General features: G+C 32.0%; 2 protein-coding genes and 1 long non-coding RNA gene across 4 annotated transcripts; all 3 read right to left on the bottom strand.

The window, feature by feature from the left end:
• Window position 1: 1 nt before the first annotated feature.
• On the bottom strand, window positions 2–5,087 carry LOC132736847 (uncharacterized). 2 transcript variants are annotated; one of them, XR_009626635.1, is made up of 4 exons: window positions 4,739–5,087; window positions 3,950–4,036; window positions 3,315–3,395; window positions 2–1,434 (listed from the first exon to the last, which is right to left on the bottom strand). It is a non-coding gene; the product is annotated as an uncharacterized LOC132736847 (long non-coding RNA). The 2 variants fall into 2 exon arrangements; XR_009626636.1 differs by having other exon boundaries at window positions 4,797–5,087.
• Window positions 5,088–10,519: 5,432 nt separating this feature from the next.
• LOC132736846 (uncharacterized) lies at window positions 10,520–12,372 on the bottom strand. The gene is made up of 3 exons (XM_060724068.1): window positions 12,256–12,372; window positions 11,451–11,606; window positions 10,520–10,692 (listed from the first exon to the last, which is right to left on the bottom strand). Exons 1-3 carry the CDS (start codon window positions 12,357–12,359, stop codon window positions 10,533–10,535), a joined length of 420 nt encoding a protein of 139 aa, XP_060580051.1. The 5' UTR covers window positions 12,360–12,372; the 3' UTR covers window positions 10,520–10,532.
• A 2,129-nt stretch (window positions 12,373–14,501) lies between these two features.
• On the bottom strand, window positions 14,502–18,437 carry LOC132736849 (ankyrin and armadillo repeat-containing protein-like). Its single transcript, XM_060724069.1, has 4 exons — window positions 18,413–18,437; window positions 16,630–16,874; window positions 15,747–15,903; window positions 14,502–14,653 (listed from the first exon to the last, which is right to left on the bottom strand). Exons 1-4 carry the CDS (start codon window positions 18,435–18,437, stop codon window positions 14,502–14,504), a joined length of 579 nt encoding a protein of 192 aa, XP_060580052.1.
• Window positions 18,438–18,718: the final 281 nt, after the last annotated feature.

Here is an 18,718-nt window from a genome sequence, read left to right as displayed (position 1 = left end):
CCAGTCATTCTAGCTCAAAATAGAGCCAAACCTCAAACAAATTGCAACAGAAAATATTTTGAGTGTTTTGAAACCCAAGACCTATATTGTATAACATATCAAAAGTCTAGAAAAATCTAAATTGGAGAATGTTTTCAAAAATTGAGATCAAATATATGGGTATCATTGTATTTATTTTTTTAATTTGAACTCAATGTAATACACACATACAATTTTCCAATCAGTTTTATATATAATATGCATAAAAATATAGCTTAATCTATCCCTATAGTAACATAAAGTAATCAAAAAGTTGTTTTTGTTTAAAGAAACTACTTTTACCTTTCTAAAATTTATTAATTAACTTAAGTGGGTGGGGTAATATTATATTTTTACATTGCTGTAGATCAACAATTTATTGAAAGCTCTATGTTATATGATATTAAACAGAAAATACATAATGGTTTACGTACATGTGAAAACTGTCAAGTTTCAACGTTTTATGAATTTAATTTACATTCCATCAATATTTAATGCATATATTGAAATATTTATATTAACATTGTACAGCTAGTGGGTGGGGTAATTTTATACAAAATAGAGAAACATTAAGGAAATCTATATTATCTATGATAATAATATTGAGTTTTATATTAATCTGAATACTTTCAAGCACATCTGTTGTATTTTTTTCTGAGTCATTACGTAACATCATGACATTGGGTCAAAAGAGGTGACATTGACCTTTTGGAAGGTCAATTTCAAATATTTGATACATTTGAGCATAAAATGTAAAAAAAAATATTTGCAAATTTTGATTTGTAAAAAAGCTTCGCTAAGCATAAGCACAAGAATGTCATGACTTTTACAAAGCGTCACTCGCTTCTATAATTTCTGGTCGACCAATCTTTCACTTTTTATCACTAGATGGTAGCACCTGAAATTCTTCTGGTATATCTTTTCCAGTTCTGAAATTAGAGGAGCATAAACATGTTTGATGGTAAAGAGCATCGGCTACAAGCAAGTTGTGAACCTGTTCTATCCTTGCTCTGACTGTATCAGACAAACAGTCATTCCTCTGTATACATATATTCAAAACAGTAGGTTCTAGTGTCCTTACTGGCGAAACATCACACTTCCTTGTTTTACCCTTACTTATTAAAGATTGACCACAATATAAACAATTTTTTTTGTATGAAAACTTATCAGTCATTGATCTCAATGGTGGCATCAGTGTTTTCTTTTCTGTCTAGTGTCTCTTTTAGTGTAATGTTGGTTACAGTACATCTTTCTACACTCAATGTGAACATGGTGAATATATTATTCCGATTCAACTTTTAAACTGTCATTTTATTTCTCACTGGCAGTATTTATTCCCTTGCATTCCTTTTCGTTGCCTTTAACTGTCTTTGTATGATCATCAAACAGCCGTTAACAAATCCGACAGGAGTTCATCTTGAAAAAAGTAACAATAACTGATATTGTAAGATTTATAAAATCTGTTTTTTACATTATAGGGAAGTTGATCCAGAATTACCCAAAATTTGTTTATAATTCTGATAACTTTTTTATGTTTTCTTCATTAAATTTATAAATGCGCAAAGATCGATGTTTCTTCTATTTAATTGCCAACTATAATTGATTATAAACATCCAGTACCGTCTCAGGCCGCCTTAAAAAAAAACCTGGATACGCCACAGCAGCGCAACTCAAAGAACATCAACATTTTTTTGCATAATGTGACAAATCCTATGTTTGCTTATATGGTAGGCATACTGTGTTTAATTATCATATTCTTGTTTCCTTGTAAAGAGGATATATTACGCAGTAATAAAGTGTTTGTTATATGAACTTTGAATAAATATTATTGAATTTATTGTTTAAATTACGGGTATTTCTGGATCATCCCTTGCATTCTTGTATTCTGGTTATTGGTAGCTGATTACGTATTGTTTCAGTTATCCCAGAACAGTACGTGTTATTATAAGATGTATTTTTCCTAAATGGCTTTCCTTAAAATGTTTTAGGTCAAAGTTGCTGATATGACACACTTTTCTTGCATATCAGACTGGCGTTTCCGTTAGTATTACCCATGCCGGAAATTTCATCTGGCATAGGGGGTGCCAGATGAGTCGCGTGCTGTACAATGTCACGCTTAAGCCCCAGTCACATTAGAGCTTACGACCAGTGAAGACCAGTTCACGATCACCAGTGACCTCTGGTCGCGGACAATCTTTAAAACGTCTTACGTCGGTCATCGGTGATCTTTGACAGTCGCAGGCTATCTTATTTAGGTCCCACGACCAATTTCAGTCGTAGAGAGGTTTTTGAGCTTGCACAAAAACCTCCATGCGATCAAACAGGTCGCTAAAGTGATCTTATAAGGTCTTAGGCTGTCGCACGATGGTCGTTCAGAAGTGCGACAATCTTACGACAGTCTATACAAATTGCCACTAGTCACTGATTATCTTGAGTAGTCTTTAGTAATCGTGTGATGGTCGTACGACTAGTTGTAGGTGGTCGCATGACAGGTCACGGGTAGTCGTAAGCAATCCACACAATCTTGAGACCAGCGTACGTACGTTTGCTTATGACCTGTCGTGCGATTGTCAATGATGACTGGTCTTACGATAGTCGCAGAAGTAAATTTATACGTGCAAAAATGGTTTTGGTCGCAGACAATCGCTGATGATCGTCAGTTTTACAAGTCCCCGGTGGTCGCAAGTAATCTTAAGCTCTAGTGTGACTGGGGTTTTAGGATGACGTAATTTTACCGTTATGAATGAAGTTGTAATTTCATACGCTGTTGTACGAAAATAGTTTCGGTTGTAAGGGCATAAATTCCCATTGAAAATTAAGATTAAGAATTCAAAATATAATGTTATATCGTAAAATATGCAAGAAAAAATATCTGACATATGTTTGCGGTTCGGATCGGAATATCCGTCCCTCGGTAACCCGCCCGTGTGCGGTAACTCGGCAAGCCTCGTTACCGCCCAATGGGCGGGTCACCTCGGGACGGACATTCCGATCCGAACCGCAACATATGACAGATATTATTATTATTTTCTAAGGTTTTAATCTAAAATTATCAATATAAAATACCTACTGGTTAAAGTGTTTGGAAGTAACGTAAAGATAAAGTCACATATTGAGTTTAAAAATGTGACATTTCAATTTTAAGCATTTCTAATGCCCATCCGTGCATGCATTCAAAAATGTTTGTACTGATATGTTACTATATGGAACTTATGACACACTTTAAAAGTTTACTTATATGAAAAATATCATAAAAGTGATTTTGTGAAACAAATGTCTCAACTATTCACCTTTACCTTTAACTCGTATACATCACAGTGTCCTCAGAACACTTTCAAGATCGGGCATACCCATTGGCTCTTGTGTGTTGATGAAATCTGTAACATAGAAATTACTTCAAGTTTGAAAGGTTTCATATTTACGTGAATCAAGGTTCTATAGAATACACAGATGTTTTTATTGTTACATGTATTTGCTTAAATTTTTATTTTAAAAGTGATAAAATTATACTATAGTCAACTTAGGTGTGCATTCCGAAAGAAATACTAATATATCGCTGTGAATTAATCTTATACACGTAATGCACTTTTTCAAATTCGCGCAGGTGCTATTGTATGCATAAAATATTTTCTTTTAAATTATGGATCAACTGTGCATGTTCACCTTGAACTCATACACATCGCCAATCATGAACCATAACTAGAAATTACGTTTGTTTATTGATAAATTTTTCATGTCACCTTTTCATGTATAAATTTCTTCTATGTCTATTAAAAACTGAAAATAATTTCAGATATATTGAATTATGCATACGACGCTCTATTTCCTCCATGTTTAATATTCACTTAAATAGTAAAAGATAATGTTTGATATTTGTGTTACATAATTATGTAAAAATATTACAAATGTAAGCACAGGAAAGCAAACTTACTCATTTAGTGTACATATAGTTTACTGGATTTTTTTTTATTTTCAAAATCAAGCATACATCAATGAAGACTACCTCAAAGCGGTACCCCTGAAATAATAATAACATTACATACATTATATATGTAAAGCAATTTTAAAAAACTATTAAAAAATACAAAAAAAACAACCTTGAATACACATTTAACAATAAAACATGATTAAAGTATTCAGAATTTATTTAACGTAATTCGTCATAATTAACGTGATAATGGCGTTCCATAGTTTAAAAATACTGTCGAAATTAACTTGTTTTAAATACACATTTTTAGGCCGTTTTTGAATGTTTACTAAGACAGGAGTTAATCAGAGTTGTAATTTATATAAATTAAACTGTTTTCCATCAAAAGTATAATACAGATCGCTTGAAACACCTGTTGACCTTCAACGCACAGACGCTTGTGGTTTGGAGCTCAAAACGCCTTTAAAATCCAAATAAAATGCATATTTGTCAATCCCAGGACATGTACTGATCATATATATCAAAAAATCTTAATATATGCCGTTTTGAAAAAAAATCATATTTCAACAACTATAATAATTATAGTTGTTGAAATATGATTTTTTTTCAAAACGGCATATATTAAGATTTTTTGATATATATGATCAGTACATGTCCTGGGATTGACAAATATGCATTTTATTTGGATTTTAAAGGCGTTTTGAGCTCCAAACCACAAGCGTCTGTGCTTCAACGGATAAAGAACTGGTAAAACAAGTAATAATTTTCAACAATTACTCATAATAAACTTACGACCCCACATTAATAATTCCTATTATGATCTGTAATATTTTAAGGAAAATATACCAACCCACTTTACAGTGTACTTTACTGACATTTATTTTGTTTACACTAATTTTGTTGTTGTTGTCGCCATTATGCAGTCGCTTTTCTGAGTATTGGAGACGCTTTGTTCGCCTATGGAAGACTGTTGTCGTCAGAAAAAAATCACAAAAAATAACGTGATAAAAACCCGTTTTTTCTATGTTGCGCAACTTAGATTTTGCTAGACTTTTGATATGATTCATGTTATTCCATATACTTTCTATACCAGGTAAAATATTTTCTGTTGCAATTTGTTTGAGGTCGATTTACAGACTGACTGGACTAGGAATCATGTCTGTGAACCCAGAAGATAAAGAATCTATGGTCGCTAAAAGAAGTGCAGACTTCACTAAGCTGTTTAGATTTTGGGGCATGCCGGATCAGATGGTGAACAAGTGTGCAAAGTCTTAAGCCATTTGTCAATAGACTTTGAAAATATTTGCGGTGGTACGCAAACTTTAACTAGTGGTTAAGCCAAGGCTCCAGGTAATAGGATAGCTCTTCTTGTTGTTCAAATAGTTGAGCTAAAAACTTGGGCAAGAAAGTTTTATATTGAACACACTTGGCCAGAAAGGTTCATATTAATAATATGTGGCCACAATACTGAACTGAATACACTTGACTAGAAAGGTTCATATTTAAACACTGAGGCTAAGATTGAAAACAAATAAATACAACATGTTTCATTTGGAATACAGCACATTTTATTATAAAAGAGTAGTCTTATAACAGACATTTGACATCTTGTTGATGCCTTTGAGAAAATTATTATCAACAACTTAATACATTATAACATTGAAACTAGATGATAAACTTTACACACAGAAATTAATTATTTTTATGTCTATGTTCACACAATACATTGTATATTCACATAAAACAGATAGCAAAATGGTAAAGATGTCCTGACCCCCGTGTTCACTGTAAATAGATCATGATCAAATAATTCCGATTTTATTTTCATTATTTATAGATTTAAACTAAAATTGAATGTATTTTGCTAGAGTTGAAATGCACATTAACAAAATGTAAAACAAAATGCTGATTTGCAAAGAAACAACCCTTTGAATAATTTTAGGATAAAATCAGCGAACAACCAAAAAAATACAAAAATAATTGGATCAAATAACTTAAGGATCAATTTTAGGATCAAGATCATATTTGGATCAATCTTGTAAAATAACATTCAATTTATCATACCATTTCATAAACATGTTATTTCTAGTCAAATTTTATAATGTTAATAATTATGATATTTTAATTTATTATATACCTATAAATTTTCACGCAAATATTGAAGCGGAAATACGCTTCAATGGATACAAATTTCCATAATATGTAAGTGACAAATACCATACCATATATGGAAGTGCTGGACTATTTTTGACGTTGGTTCTGATCTTAGCTTTGTATAAGTTGCATTTTGAAACGGGAACCAAAATTATAAAAGGCGTGGCCGGTTTGCAAAAATTACGTATTCATCCGTCAGTCATGAATTTATTTCTTGACAACTATATAATAAAAGGAAAATTATGTTATAGTAGCTTTCTGAGACTGTGCATTTTTCTATTGCAATGTAACTACGGTTGTAAAATTGATATTAATTTTCCACAGCTGCTCGTAGAAAAAATACAAAGCCTCAGAAAGCTACTACAACATAATATTCCGTATATATGAGGATAAACAATGGAGAATATTTGAGATTACAAATCCGAATCTGATCCTGAAATCTTAGTGAACACAGGGCCTGATGTAAAATTTATTGATTTATGTTACATATAAATTGACATTACTGTGTTTATTCAGAAACATATATTCAAAATGAACACATGAGATGTAACATTACATTCATTTACCCCTGTACAAATATCAGTTATTCAAATGGAATAGTCCAAACTAACTACTATTGTACGGTAGTTATTAGTCAATACCTAATTATTTTCTTCAATACCTAATTACATTTTGTATTTTCTTCATTGACAATGAAATTTCAAAATAACATATTTTCATATTGATTTACTCAATAATAAAAAACAAAGGTAAACACTTATCTTATTTCATTACTTAAATTCAGATTGCTTTTAGAACTTTTTTTATTCCTTTAGCTGTTGGAAAACATTATAAATTTGACACAAAGAAAGAGAAAATGAAGTGGCAAAAAATTGGAGTCCTAAGTCACACACCAATAGTTGAATTTTATTTTTTGTGTTTACTTTCTGAAATGTAACATAATTATTGGCAGTTTAAGTATCTTCTTGAAATTCATATACTCTAGCATTAAAAACAACATTGCCAATTACGAAAAAAGCAACAAAAGTACATTACACACAAAAAAGAGGTAATAATTGTACATGTAGTGCTTATAAAGGACATGTATTATTTTTAGCTTCATGATGAAGAATTGTTGAATCTTTATTAATTTTGTTCCTCTCTCAAGTAAGGACCTGTGCAGGGATCAAACCTATGACACCTGGGGTGAAAGGCACACACCTGATCCACTGCCATTTTTCTGATTTTTTTTTTCTCACAGGAAAACTTGCAAAGAAATAGATAAATAACATTTTCTATTTGAATAAATATTTTCCTCTTTAGAATTTAAAGGCAAACATGAGTTTTACAAACTTTCAATTATAGTCTTAGAGCATGTTTGATTCTTGTGACCTTGACCCATTTTTTCAACCTTAAATTCCATCCAATTGGTAAAATCTCACTAATTACTTACCCGAGTACATGATTGTAAGAATAACTTGTCTATTAATTGAAGGGCTATATGAGAAACAGTAAGAAGGACAAAATGGCAGAATTATGCTGATCCGAAAAACATTTTTTAAATGATGCATAATTATGTATGATATTAAAATGTGTAGTAAATGTATATAATAAACATTTATGAAAAGTGTTTGGAAAAAATGATATAATGAATCTAAAAAAACAAAACAAATTGTATATCACAGAAAATGCTATAACAATTCAAAAATACAATGTATATAGGTAAAATTAATATTGAGAGTTTAAATACATGAAATAATTTTAAGAATTGACACTGTTCCTTTTGAAAAAAAATTATTACACAAGAGCATATAGCACTTGTGACTTATAAAATAAATATAAACCTTTATTTTCTGACATCCTGAAATCATTATAAAGTCAAATTAAATTTATCTATTTTTTTCCATAAAAACAAAATTTGTATACTATGTCTTGTTGAAATAGGATTCATCTTGAGTTATGCCCCTTTATTCCTAAATCCACTTACAACACCCTGTTATAATTATATCATCAATTTTTCAAATGATAATTTTTTTTTCATAAAACATAATTTTTACTGTATTTCAAGATTTGCTTCATATGTTGAAATATAATTCATCTGGAGTTGTGTCCCTTTATTCTTAGATCCACAAACAATATCTCGAACAAGCAGAGATAAAATAACAAGTAACTCAAACTTTTAAACATATAACTAACATAAACATGCCCTAAAAGATACAATATGTATAATTATTGTATAAAATCAGGGGCAATATGATATATATATTGTACATTATGTAAAAATAAAACATCAACATCAGCAGTTCAGCTTTAACAATGAAGCAAAAATGTAAAAATAAAACAAAATACTGATATAAAAACATATAAAATAGCAAATTGTACACGATACAACATGGAGAATAGCTTCAGCAGTACACTTTTGTTTCATACTAGGCACTTTTTTCAATGTAAAGAATGAATATAATATAATGTACAACATGTCGAGTTCACAAAAAAAACTAAGTACAGCAAAAATTTAAAATAAAGACCCCTACTGAAAAGTATGGAACATCAACTTTGCATTCTGAATGATCATACAAAAGACAATGATAAAGAAAATATCATGTATTAATATCATGATCTCATATTTGATTTTGTCATGAGTGGATTTCCATAGGCTATAGTATCACGAGAGGCATGGATAATGTGAACTGTGCTTTGAGGTCTGTTGAAAACATAACTCAACTGACCTAAACCTAGGTTCTCTTCTAATAACCCTTTTTATTATGATTTGTCAATGCATTTATATTCATGATGTCCAGATGTATTTAAACAAGAGCTGTCGGTAGGACAGCAACGCTCGACTATTCTTAGTGCTTGATAGTAAAAAAAATGCTTGATACAGTTACCTCCTCCTGTTTACAGGTTGTGGTCATGATGGTGAACAAGCGTGCAAAGTTTCAAAGCCATATGTCAATGGACTCTGAAAATGTTTGAACTATTACAAAAACTTTAACGTAAATTCTAAGTCGAAAAAGGGGCATAATTCTGTCAAAATGCTTGAAAGAGTTACCTCCTCCTGTCTACAGGTTGGGGTCATGATGGTGAACAAGTGTGCAAAGTTTCAAAGCCATATGTCAATGGAATTTGAAAATATTTTAACTATTACAAAAACTTTAACGTAAATTCTAAGTCGAAAAAGGGGCATAATTCTGTCAAAATGCTTGATAGAATTACCTCCTCCTGTCTACAGGTTGGGGTCATGATGGTGAACAAGTGTGCAAAGTTTCAAAGCCATATGTCAATGGACTTTGAAAATATTTGAACTATTACAAAAACTTAAACAGAAGTGGTTACACGGACGCTGACGAGGACGCCGACGCTCGGGTGACTGCAATAGCTCTACTTATTCTTATCGAATAGTCGAGCTAAAAAATTATAATTCGTTTTGCAGTTATCAAAGTCGGTCACATAATTTTCAGTTAATATAAATCTACATGAAATTATCTAGGCTATAATTATATTGTATAAGTTGATATTTCCATGTGTCAAAAAGTTAGCAAATTTAAAATTCCAGACATTTTATGAGAGGAAATATTGGCGAATCCTGCAAGGGTAGAATTCAATGTTTAAGATAGGTTGATATTTATACTAGAGGAAATTTCAGAGATTTTTGTCAATTCAAAATACATGTATATGCCAATATCTCTGTGTCACTAACTCAACCACTTATACAGTATGCATTGTAATTATTGCATTTACTGCCTACATGTAGTTTAAATGATGTAGCAAGACCTCAAATGCCACCACACTTAAAATGGGCCCGAGTCAGAGCAAGTTACAACCCTCTTCTTCACAGACAGTTAACTTATTATTAATAGTAGCCAACAATTAATAATGGACTGTTGAAAAGAGTATGCCAACTGAGTAAATGGCATGATGTAAATGTTTATAAAGTCCAGAACGGAATCTAATTCTTATCAAAATATCCCTGTAACGTAAATATCAAATGAGAATCTGTATACCTTTATAAAATCTCATAACCTTCAGTGTACTTTCAACAATAAAAAAACTTTACAAGCTCTCTTGACAGTATAAATGTCTATCATATCTACCCTATAAAACCTTAAAAATATCTTCAAAAGATCAATTATTGGTGATTTGTATTGCAATATCATTTTTCCTATTGCATATCTTCACATACTAGTATGAAATAATAATTTTCAGTGCATTATTGGAAATAAACTATAATGAAGTATCAATCTTTGAAATTTTGAAAGATGATAATGGTATACTGTGCACTGATTGTATTCTAAAATGAATAAAATATAGTCCAGAATCTCATTTAAAAAGTAATTTTGAAATGAGCCACAAAATTGTTTGATGTCATTCCTAACCACATCCAAACAGCTATGAATTCTTTCAAAGTTATGTGTATATTTAGTGGCATTTTGCCTTTGTTTATTTAGTGGTGTTATGCCTCAGCAGTAGCGGTACCTTCCTGTTGCATAGTTATATCAATTGCCGGCACTTGCATTTCACTTTGAACGATTGAGTGCCGCGACGCCTGACTTGACCTTTGTATCTCACCATCAACTATTGAGATCTTACTGGTGCTTGATCTGTGCGACATTCTAAAAATAGAACATTGACATGTGTAATGCCTAGTACTGTTAGCCATATAGAACATACCAACTGTATGCTGAAATATCCAAGAGAAAACTGTAAATAGGGAAGTCGTGGCCAAGTGCTTACGGTCTTTGACTTCAAACCATTTGCACCTCACCACTTTGAGTTCGAATCCCTTCAAGGAATTAGGATTCTTTCATGTAAGGAAGCTATCCAGCTAGCTTATGAAACAATGGTGGTTCTACTCAAGATCCCATTCCATCCTGCACGGAAGGGCACCCAAGGTCTTCCTCCACCAGTGAAGCTTGAAAAAGAACATAATATTATGGCCTATACTGTGTTGGTTTGGACTTAAAACCCAACAAAAATAAAACTGTTATTAATAGTTGCTTAATGCTCATTACTATAAGCAAAGTAAGTCAAAATACACAAAAGCTGCTTTGTTCAGTTAGTAATAGGCCGCAGTGTCACAAGTACATAAACAATCCACACCCTTCATGACTTTTGTATGCCCACCCATATGGTTCATTCCGGTGGCGAGGGTAAATAAACCAAACATACACACACTAGTTGTGTAGGCTTTCTTCTATTTCTTTTTCTTGTTCTTGTTGAAGATTTGTGTAATCATTTCTAGTTATTCAGCTTTAAAGTAAGTCACTTAATTGCATTAAAGACTTAACTACAATATTTATATAATGCCCTCCTTGTAACCTTCTTACATAATACTTAGAACAGAAAAATCATTGACAGCAATTAATGTTACCTTGAGGTTCTGTCTGTAAGTGGAGGATCCTCTAAATTTGATGAGGACGCTCTGATATTGCTGGCACTCTTGGACGAGTCCATCAGACCGATGCTGCTATCTGGTGTAGGTGGAGGCTCGGACATTCTGTCAGCAACAAGGTTCGTTCTTCCTTCCCTGTTATAAATATAGGTGAATGTTTTTGAAACAATTTATACCTATTGTAAATAAATATTTACATGTTCTGTACATGAAAACTGTTTAAATCTTGTCTACTGGAAGTGAATTACTTTTGACAACAGTTAGTATTTCTAAATATCTCCCTTTGACCTTACCTGATTATCTCCCCTTAACATTTCACAAATTATCTCCTCTTTATGGTTTACGCTATTTTTCTCTGTAATATTTACTAATTATCTCCCTTTTACTTTGAGTGATAACATGGTTTCCTCAATGCATTAAAATAATACTAACGCTTTTAGTTTTGATAATTATCTCCCTTTAAACTTTTACTGCCTGCATAGTTTTCACGATGCTTTAATATTTTTTCCTATTTCTTCTACATTCATAGATTATCTCCCTTTCAATTTACTGATTACATTATTTACTCTTTTAACTGATTAAAATGTATTTCCTCTTTACACATTTAAAAATTATCTCCCTTTAACATAATATGATTATTTCCTACTACTTATAATCTCCCTTTGATTTTTATTGATTATCTTCCCCTATAACATTTACATACAAATTACAAATATATTCACTCTCTAAATACATTAGATTTAATATATAAATGTCACAAAATTAAATAAAATAAAACTCTCACGAGATAGGGGGTAGTCCAATTTTCTTATAATGCCTCCACCCCTCTAGGAACGCTGGCGACACTTTACTCTTCTTTGTGTAATGTAATAATATCTTCATAAGCATCTGATCGTTTCTACACCTGAAAATTAAAAATTTCATTTTACAATTTGTGTTTCAAAATTTCAAGTAAGCCCATTCATCTTGTGTATACCAAGTAACATGATATCAAAGGCTATTTTTTAATTATAACAGTATGATATGCAACATTCTATAATATGGCAAAAAAATAAAAAGGTGTTTTCACAAGAAAATAATGGCTACCATATTTTATTTCATTTCTAGTTTATCATCTTATTATACAGCTAAATGTTTAAACTTTTGTACCATCTACATAATTATCTGATATTATTTCATCACATTACCATTCTAATTAAAAGTATTCACTACCCTAAAAATAGTTTTTAAAAAATCACAGAACTAAAATAATTCTATATTTCAAAACATCAACTCTTGATGTATAACCGAGATAATCTTCAATTATAAATTTTGAAGTCAAAGTGCCTTGACTTTTTTCTATGATAATCAGTTTGGTTAATTCATATTTTAATTAAAATCACTGTCAAGACTTAGTGTGCTTTATTATTTCTTTAAAATTTGCTTTTTCTTTATTTCTTGAAAATTTGAAAAAAAAGAAATTAATATTATTAATAAAGGGACATTGTGATCAAGGAATGCTGGGACTTGTGAGAAACAGGCATGTCAAACCAAATTTTCATTTAAAAGGCAAAAAATCTGAGCAAAATTGAGAAGAAAAAAAAAAACATGCGGTGGAGAAAAAACTGAAAATATGAAGAAGAAAAAATCTGTAAAAACAACACATTGAAACTTACCCCAATATGCTACAGATATTAGCAAAATTCAGTAGGATAAAAATACAAACACAAATGTATGACAGAAGATTACTTTTTTACATCATAATGACTAAAAACATTAAACCACTGTGTTAAACCCCTGGTGTGTTAGATGCTAAAATAACAGATCTATATCGACTGCAAAGACTGGCAAGGCAGCCTACATATTCTTAAAGTCTGGCCAGACCCTACACAGTGATAGATGCCAAATTTTAAATTTGAGATATCAACAAATTTAGTTGAAACCAGTATAATAATTATAAGAATATAATACCCTTGCTGTTGTGAAGTCTGTTTCTTTGCTATGTTTGGTCTTAGAGTGCACCCAACACAACACAATTAAGATCATATGGTGCCAAAACAGGGAAGATGATTTTGGCTAACCTAGGGTGTTACGAACTTAAAGCAACACCAGGGGTCAAAACCACCACACCAGAAATGCTGGTGAGCTAAGAGATGCATACACTCCAGTTATTAGAACCTATCAGTTGCCCCTTACTATCACTCGGAGATAAATTGTGATGCCTGAATACCCTAAGGCATCCCTTCAGCTACATGGGGGTGGTATGGAGCAGAGTATCTAGCTGAAGGGTTACTGTTTACATTGGTATCAAGGCTCTGTTGAGTTTCTGCTGAACAGTTACCCAAGAATTAGATATTAATGTCTGTGATAACAGCCGATGTTTTATTCTTTTTCTTGCATATTACATATTAATCATATAAGAATCTTACACTGGCTGCCAGTACAGACCGGAATATCTAGCTCGAGGGTTACTGTTTACGGGGGTAACGAGGCTCTGCCGAGTTTCTTCTAAACAGTTACCTGAGAGCTAGATACTCACGTCTGTACCGAAAGCAAGTGTTTAATTCTTTTTCTTGTATATAACATATCAATTATTTTCAGAACAGAAATTACGAAAACTATTATTCTCATTACGCACTTTTTTCATATACATGTAGTAGTGTATGAACTTACAACTTCATTCATAACAGTAAAATGTTGTCAGCCTAAGAACGCAATTCATTCTTAAAAGTTGTGCGTCAATGACGTCATTTAAAGCACACAACTTCTAACATGGGGGGTGTAAGACAGGATTTTCTAGCACTGGTGTAAATGGTAGATAATCCTGTCTGACATGCAAGATTATTCCCAAAAGAAGGGGGCGTGTAAGACAGGATTTTTAGCACCAATGTTTACAGTAAATAATACTGTCTCATATGACATGCAAGAAGAAAAACAGACAAACCAACAAATACTGTATACCAATCATAAACCATCAGTAAAGCTCCATGTTTTAGTAATCAAAATTTAGAAACAATCAACTTCAACTCATATGAAAACAAAAATTTCAACTCACTTGTTAAGAAGTTGTCTCTCTGCGGTATGTGTATATGAAAGGTAACCGAGGGCGATAGCTGCACAACCCCTCACTTGCTCCGCCTGGTGCAACAGAAGTTTTGTGAGGAACTCAATCGCATTAATGGCTATAATTGCTGCAGGTACACCTGAAGAAAGTTTAAAATATCAGTTAATTAGTACCATTTTCCGGTTCAAATATCTTTTTAATTTTTTAACCCTTATCACACTAAATATGTAAAATGGATTTGTCCATCTTTCTACCTGGGCATGACTATCCATAATTTTTTTTGAGAATTTCAAAATATTTACATACTGAATTTTCAGTGCAGACCATTATCAGACGGCACAGCTGTACTTGGTCTACACTGGTTGCAATCAGGTTCTATCTGTTGACATTAGCAGTCTATGGGTTAAAAATATTTTAAATATAAATTATATGCAGAGGATCTTTACAAGAGTTGTCTACCTTACAATATGCTTTGAACTAATAATTTCTCTCTGCTTGATAATTCAAGAGGGGCATTTAATAATTATTAAAATTTAGTGTTAAAGGTGGTGTATGAAGAACGTACAAGAGAATATTTTTAATTTCATATTTTACCTTATGCATTAATTTAAGTGAATAAGTGTGGTGGTAAAAAAAAAATTACTGGTAACCAAAAGTGACAATTATACACAGGGGCACTTAATTAGGTTCAGAAAAAGTATGGCAGCTGATATGAGACGCTGAAATGGTGGCAAACTCAGGTATCATTAACTTTATCATTAAAATTCACTATTAAAGAGCAATGTCCCCAGATTCATGCTTAAAAATTTCCAAAAACATTTTGAAAATGTATAAAAACATAAAATATTGTGAAGTAAACAAAGAAAAAAGCATTCTATCATTGCAAACAGCACTTACAACCAATGTGAATGAAGTCAAACTATGCAAAAATAGCCCTTACTGCAAATAGAAAAGCATAAGAAATATGGAAAAAAAAATGGCAAAATCAGCCATTAACTGCTTATTACATGGAAATTAATACTTTTATTTTGAATCTTTTTACTTTTCTTAAATTCTCAGTACTCTTTTCTAAATTTTGATTCTTAAAAACATTTTTGCTCATCTGGAGACATGCAGCATAAATAATTGACCTATAAATAATGGACAAGTCCAAAATTTAAATCCAGTATACAGCTTGTCAAAAAAAGACTATACTACTACTATAAGAAAAAGACTACAGCAAAGGTACCAACCAGCACGGGTATGAGCCAGTCTTGCTATGCAGTCCGATGCCAGGGCAAGTATTTGGTCTGACTGCGAGTCCTGAAGGAGGTCAACAAGAAGTTTGATACCTGTTGCCGATGACAATGCCTGCTCCTCATCTGGTATAATCTTTGATAGCACTACAACCTGAAATATGTATGTAAATCTGCTGCAAAGTGTTACATCTGTACTTTGTGGTGATAAAGTAACACAGTATAGTTGTTTAAAATGTTAAATAAGAGATTCATTTATAAAAAAAAAATACCTTCATGAAGATATTGAAATATGTGCCCTGCAGTCTTGCCAAGTTTTTAACTGCTTGCTCTTTATTTCCCTGCTCAATTTAATATTTACATATTGAAACACCTTAAGGTCTCAATACAAGACCAATTTATTATAGATATTTAGCAGGGTATAAGTTGATTACATGTATTGCCTTTTTTACGTATGTATCATTACATAATACTAAGTAACTAGGACTTACAAAATGGTTTAGCCCTTGATTTGCTGAAACCAAAAGGTTTAGCCTTTGCTAGCAATATAAAACTGGGCCAGCCTGCACCTCAATGCAATCTGACCAGCCTCCATACTGTTGGTTGACTTATCTTAAAATGTTTATCTTAAAAAATCCCTAATATTGATATTAGACAGTTAAAAAGAAGCTGGGCAAGGTCTAAATGACGTAACAGTGTATATAAAAATGCATGCATATGTATACATGTAAATGTCAAGTCAGCTACAGGGTTTTCTAGTATCCAATTCAATCAAAATGTCACAATTATGATAAAATTAATTAAACAGATATCTTTGCAACAGAACAATATTCATAATTTCTGAAAAGTAGTAAAGTAAAAATTATTTCTAATAAATTACCTGAAATGCTGCATTACATCTGTAAAATTCATCTGATGATTGAAGAAATGGTATAAAACAGTTGAATCTCACACCACCCTGTTCTGCTATCTCTTTTTGTTGGCTTATGTTGTTATACGCAAATGCTGCAAGTGCCGAGCCAGCTAGGAGTCGTACAACGTCGTGCTGAGCATACATCATTTTGAGTATCCGTACGTAACTGAAATCTATCGTTCCATTGATCTCTTCTAATATCTCTTGGTTTCCTGAAATAACGAAAGAAAATCATATTTCTATTATGAATCTTGGTCAGTTTCCAGAAAAAACGATTTCACAAAGCATATTTGTATTATTATATGAAGCTAGGTCAATTTTCGTGGTTGAAGAGGGATGTTATATAAGTATACAGATATGTAATACTGAACAATCACGTTTTAACACTAACAAAGCTTAAATATCTTAAATGGACTTGCCCATCTTTCAATCTGATTAAAACCATTCATTATTTTAGGGAAAATTTCAAAATATGTAGTGACTGTATAGCAAAAAGTGCAGGCTATGATAAGGTGGCACACATTACATTTTTCAACCTGATCTTCAATAGGTTTGCACTGGTCATATGGGTAAATCATGTAGTTGCTGCCAGCAGCTACATTTTTCTACTTTAAACACATTTTTTTTACAAATAAATAAGTCTCAAATTCACAGGATGGCAAAAGAATTGAACAAACTTCGGAGGGCATCAGTTTTCTTGAGGGGGGGGGGGGGGGGGCCATCAGTTTGCTTGAGGGTGGAGGGTGGGGGTAGGTAACCCATGATTTAGCTGACTCAGGATGATCATGATAAATATTCATTTTGTTACAAAACAGTAGAGATTTATATACATGTTCATATTTTAATGATCAGATTTCTGCTTAAGCTGGTGCACGGGGGTGTGGCAGGTAGATTGCATTTAGAACTGCCACCAATAAACAGGCTCAATCAAATTGCGGGATCAACATTTTCAATTTTGGCATATTTGACATTCTCTTTTAAGTTTCCATTTTTTCTATTTAACAGGTAATCCTTGCATAAAAAATTAAAAATTATCAAACAGGAACTACAAAATTGATGACACCAATAAATTTTGCAAATGATTTACGTATATTCCACTTTCACGTTTTTATCTCCGAAAAGAAAAAAAAACTAAAATAATTTCAAATTTGTCAAATAAACTACATTTAAAGCATTATACTTAAACCCTTCAGTTTTATAGGTTGTGTAAATTAACCAAATGTTTTGATAAAAAAAGAAATTTGTCTAAACCAATGTTTGCTTTAATGAATACTAAAGTAATCCAAATAATCAGGCATGATTGCAAAACATACTAAATGTTAACGTAGCTTGTCTTTTACTATCTTTCTGCAAACTAGGGACTGGATTTTGCAACTTTGTAGGGGATCTTGTTGTTTATACAAGACTTAAGGCGATTTAATCCAATCAGTGACAAGAAAGTTGTTAATGATAGGAAAACAAACAAAAAAATATCTGAATTAGCTCTCTCAGTCTTAAATCTTTTCTTTGAGAAAGTATTGAAAAATGACAAGCCAATGTTATAACCATAATCATTGAAGGACAATGCCATGATCATATAAAAACACGGCAATGATTGTCAAATAACTCAATGCAATGATCATCAAAAAAAAAGGCCATGATCATTTCAAGAACAGACCATGAACATCAAAGAACAAGGCCATGATCACCAAAGAATAAGGCCATGATCATCAAAGAACAAGACCATGATCATCCAGAATAAGACCATTACCATCAAGGAATAAGAACAAGGCCATGATCATCAAAGAGCAAGGCCAAGATCATCAAAAGATAAGACCATAATCATTCAGAATAAGACCATGATCAACAAAGAACAAGGCCATGTCATCATCAATAATAAGACCATGATAATCAAAGAACTAGGTCATAATTGTAAAAATACAAGACCATGATCATTTAAAGAACAGGCCATGATCATGGAAGAACAAGGCCATGATCATCAAACAACAGGCCATGATCATGGAAGAACAAGGCAATGAGTTTGTTTTGTTTGTTTTATTTTACGCCTTTTCCCAAC

The sequence above is a fragment of the Ruditapes philippinarum genome, unplaced genomic scaffold (genome assembly GCF_026571515.1).
Source record: "Ruditapes philippinarum isolate M1 unplaced genomic scaffold, ASM2657151v2 ctg4968_1_1_1_1, whole genome shotgun sequence".
Taxonomy (NCBI): domain Eukaryota; kingdom Metazoa; phylum Mollusca; class Bivalvia; order Venerida; family Veneridae; genus Ruditapes; species Ruditapes philippinarum.
The sequence above is the reverse complement of the archived record's forward strand: the minus strand, read 5'-3'. Positions and strand labels throughout refer to the sequence as shown.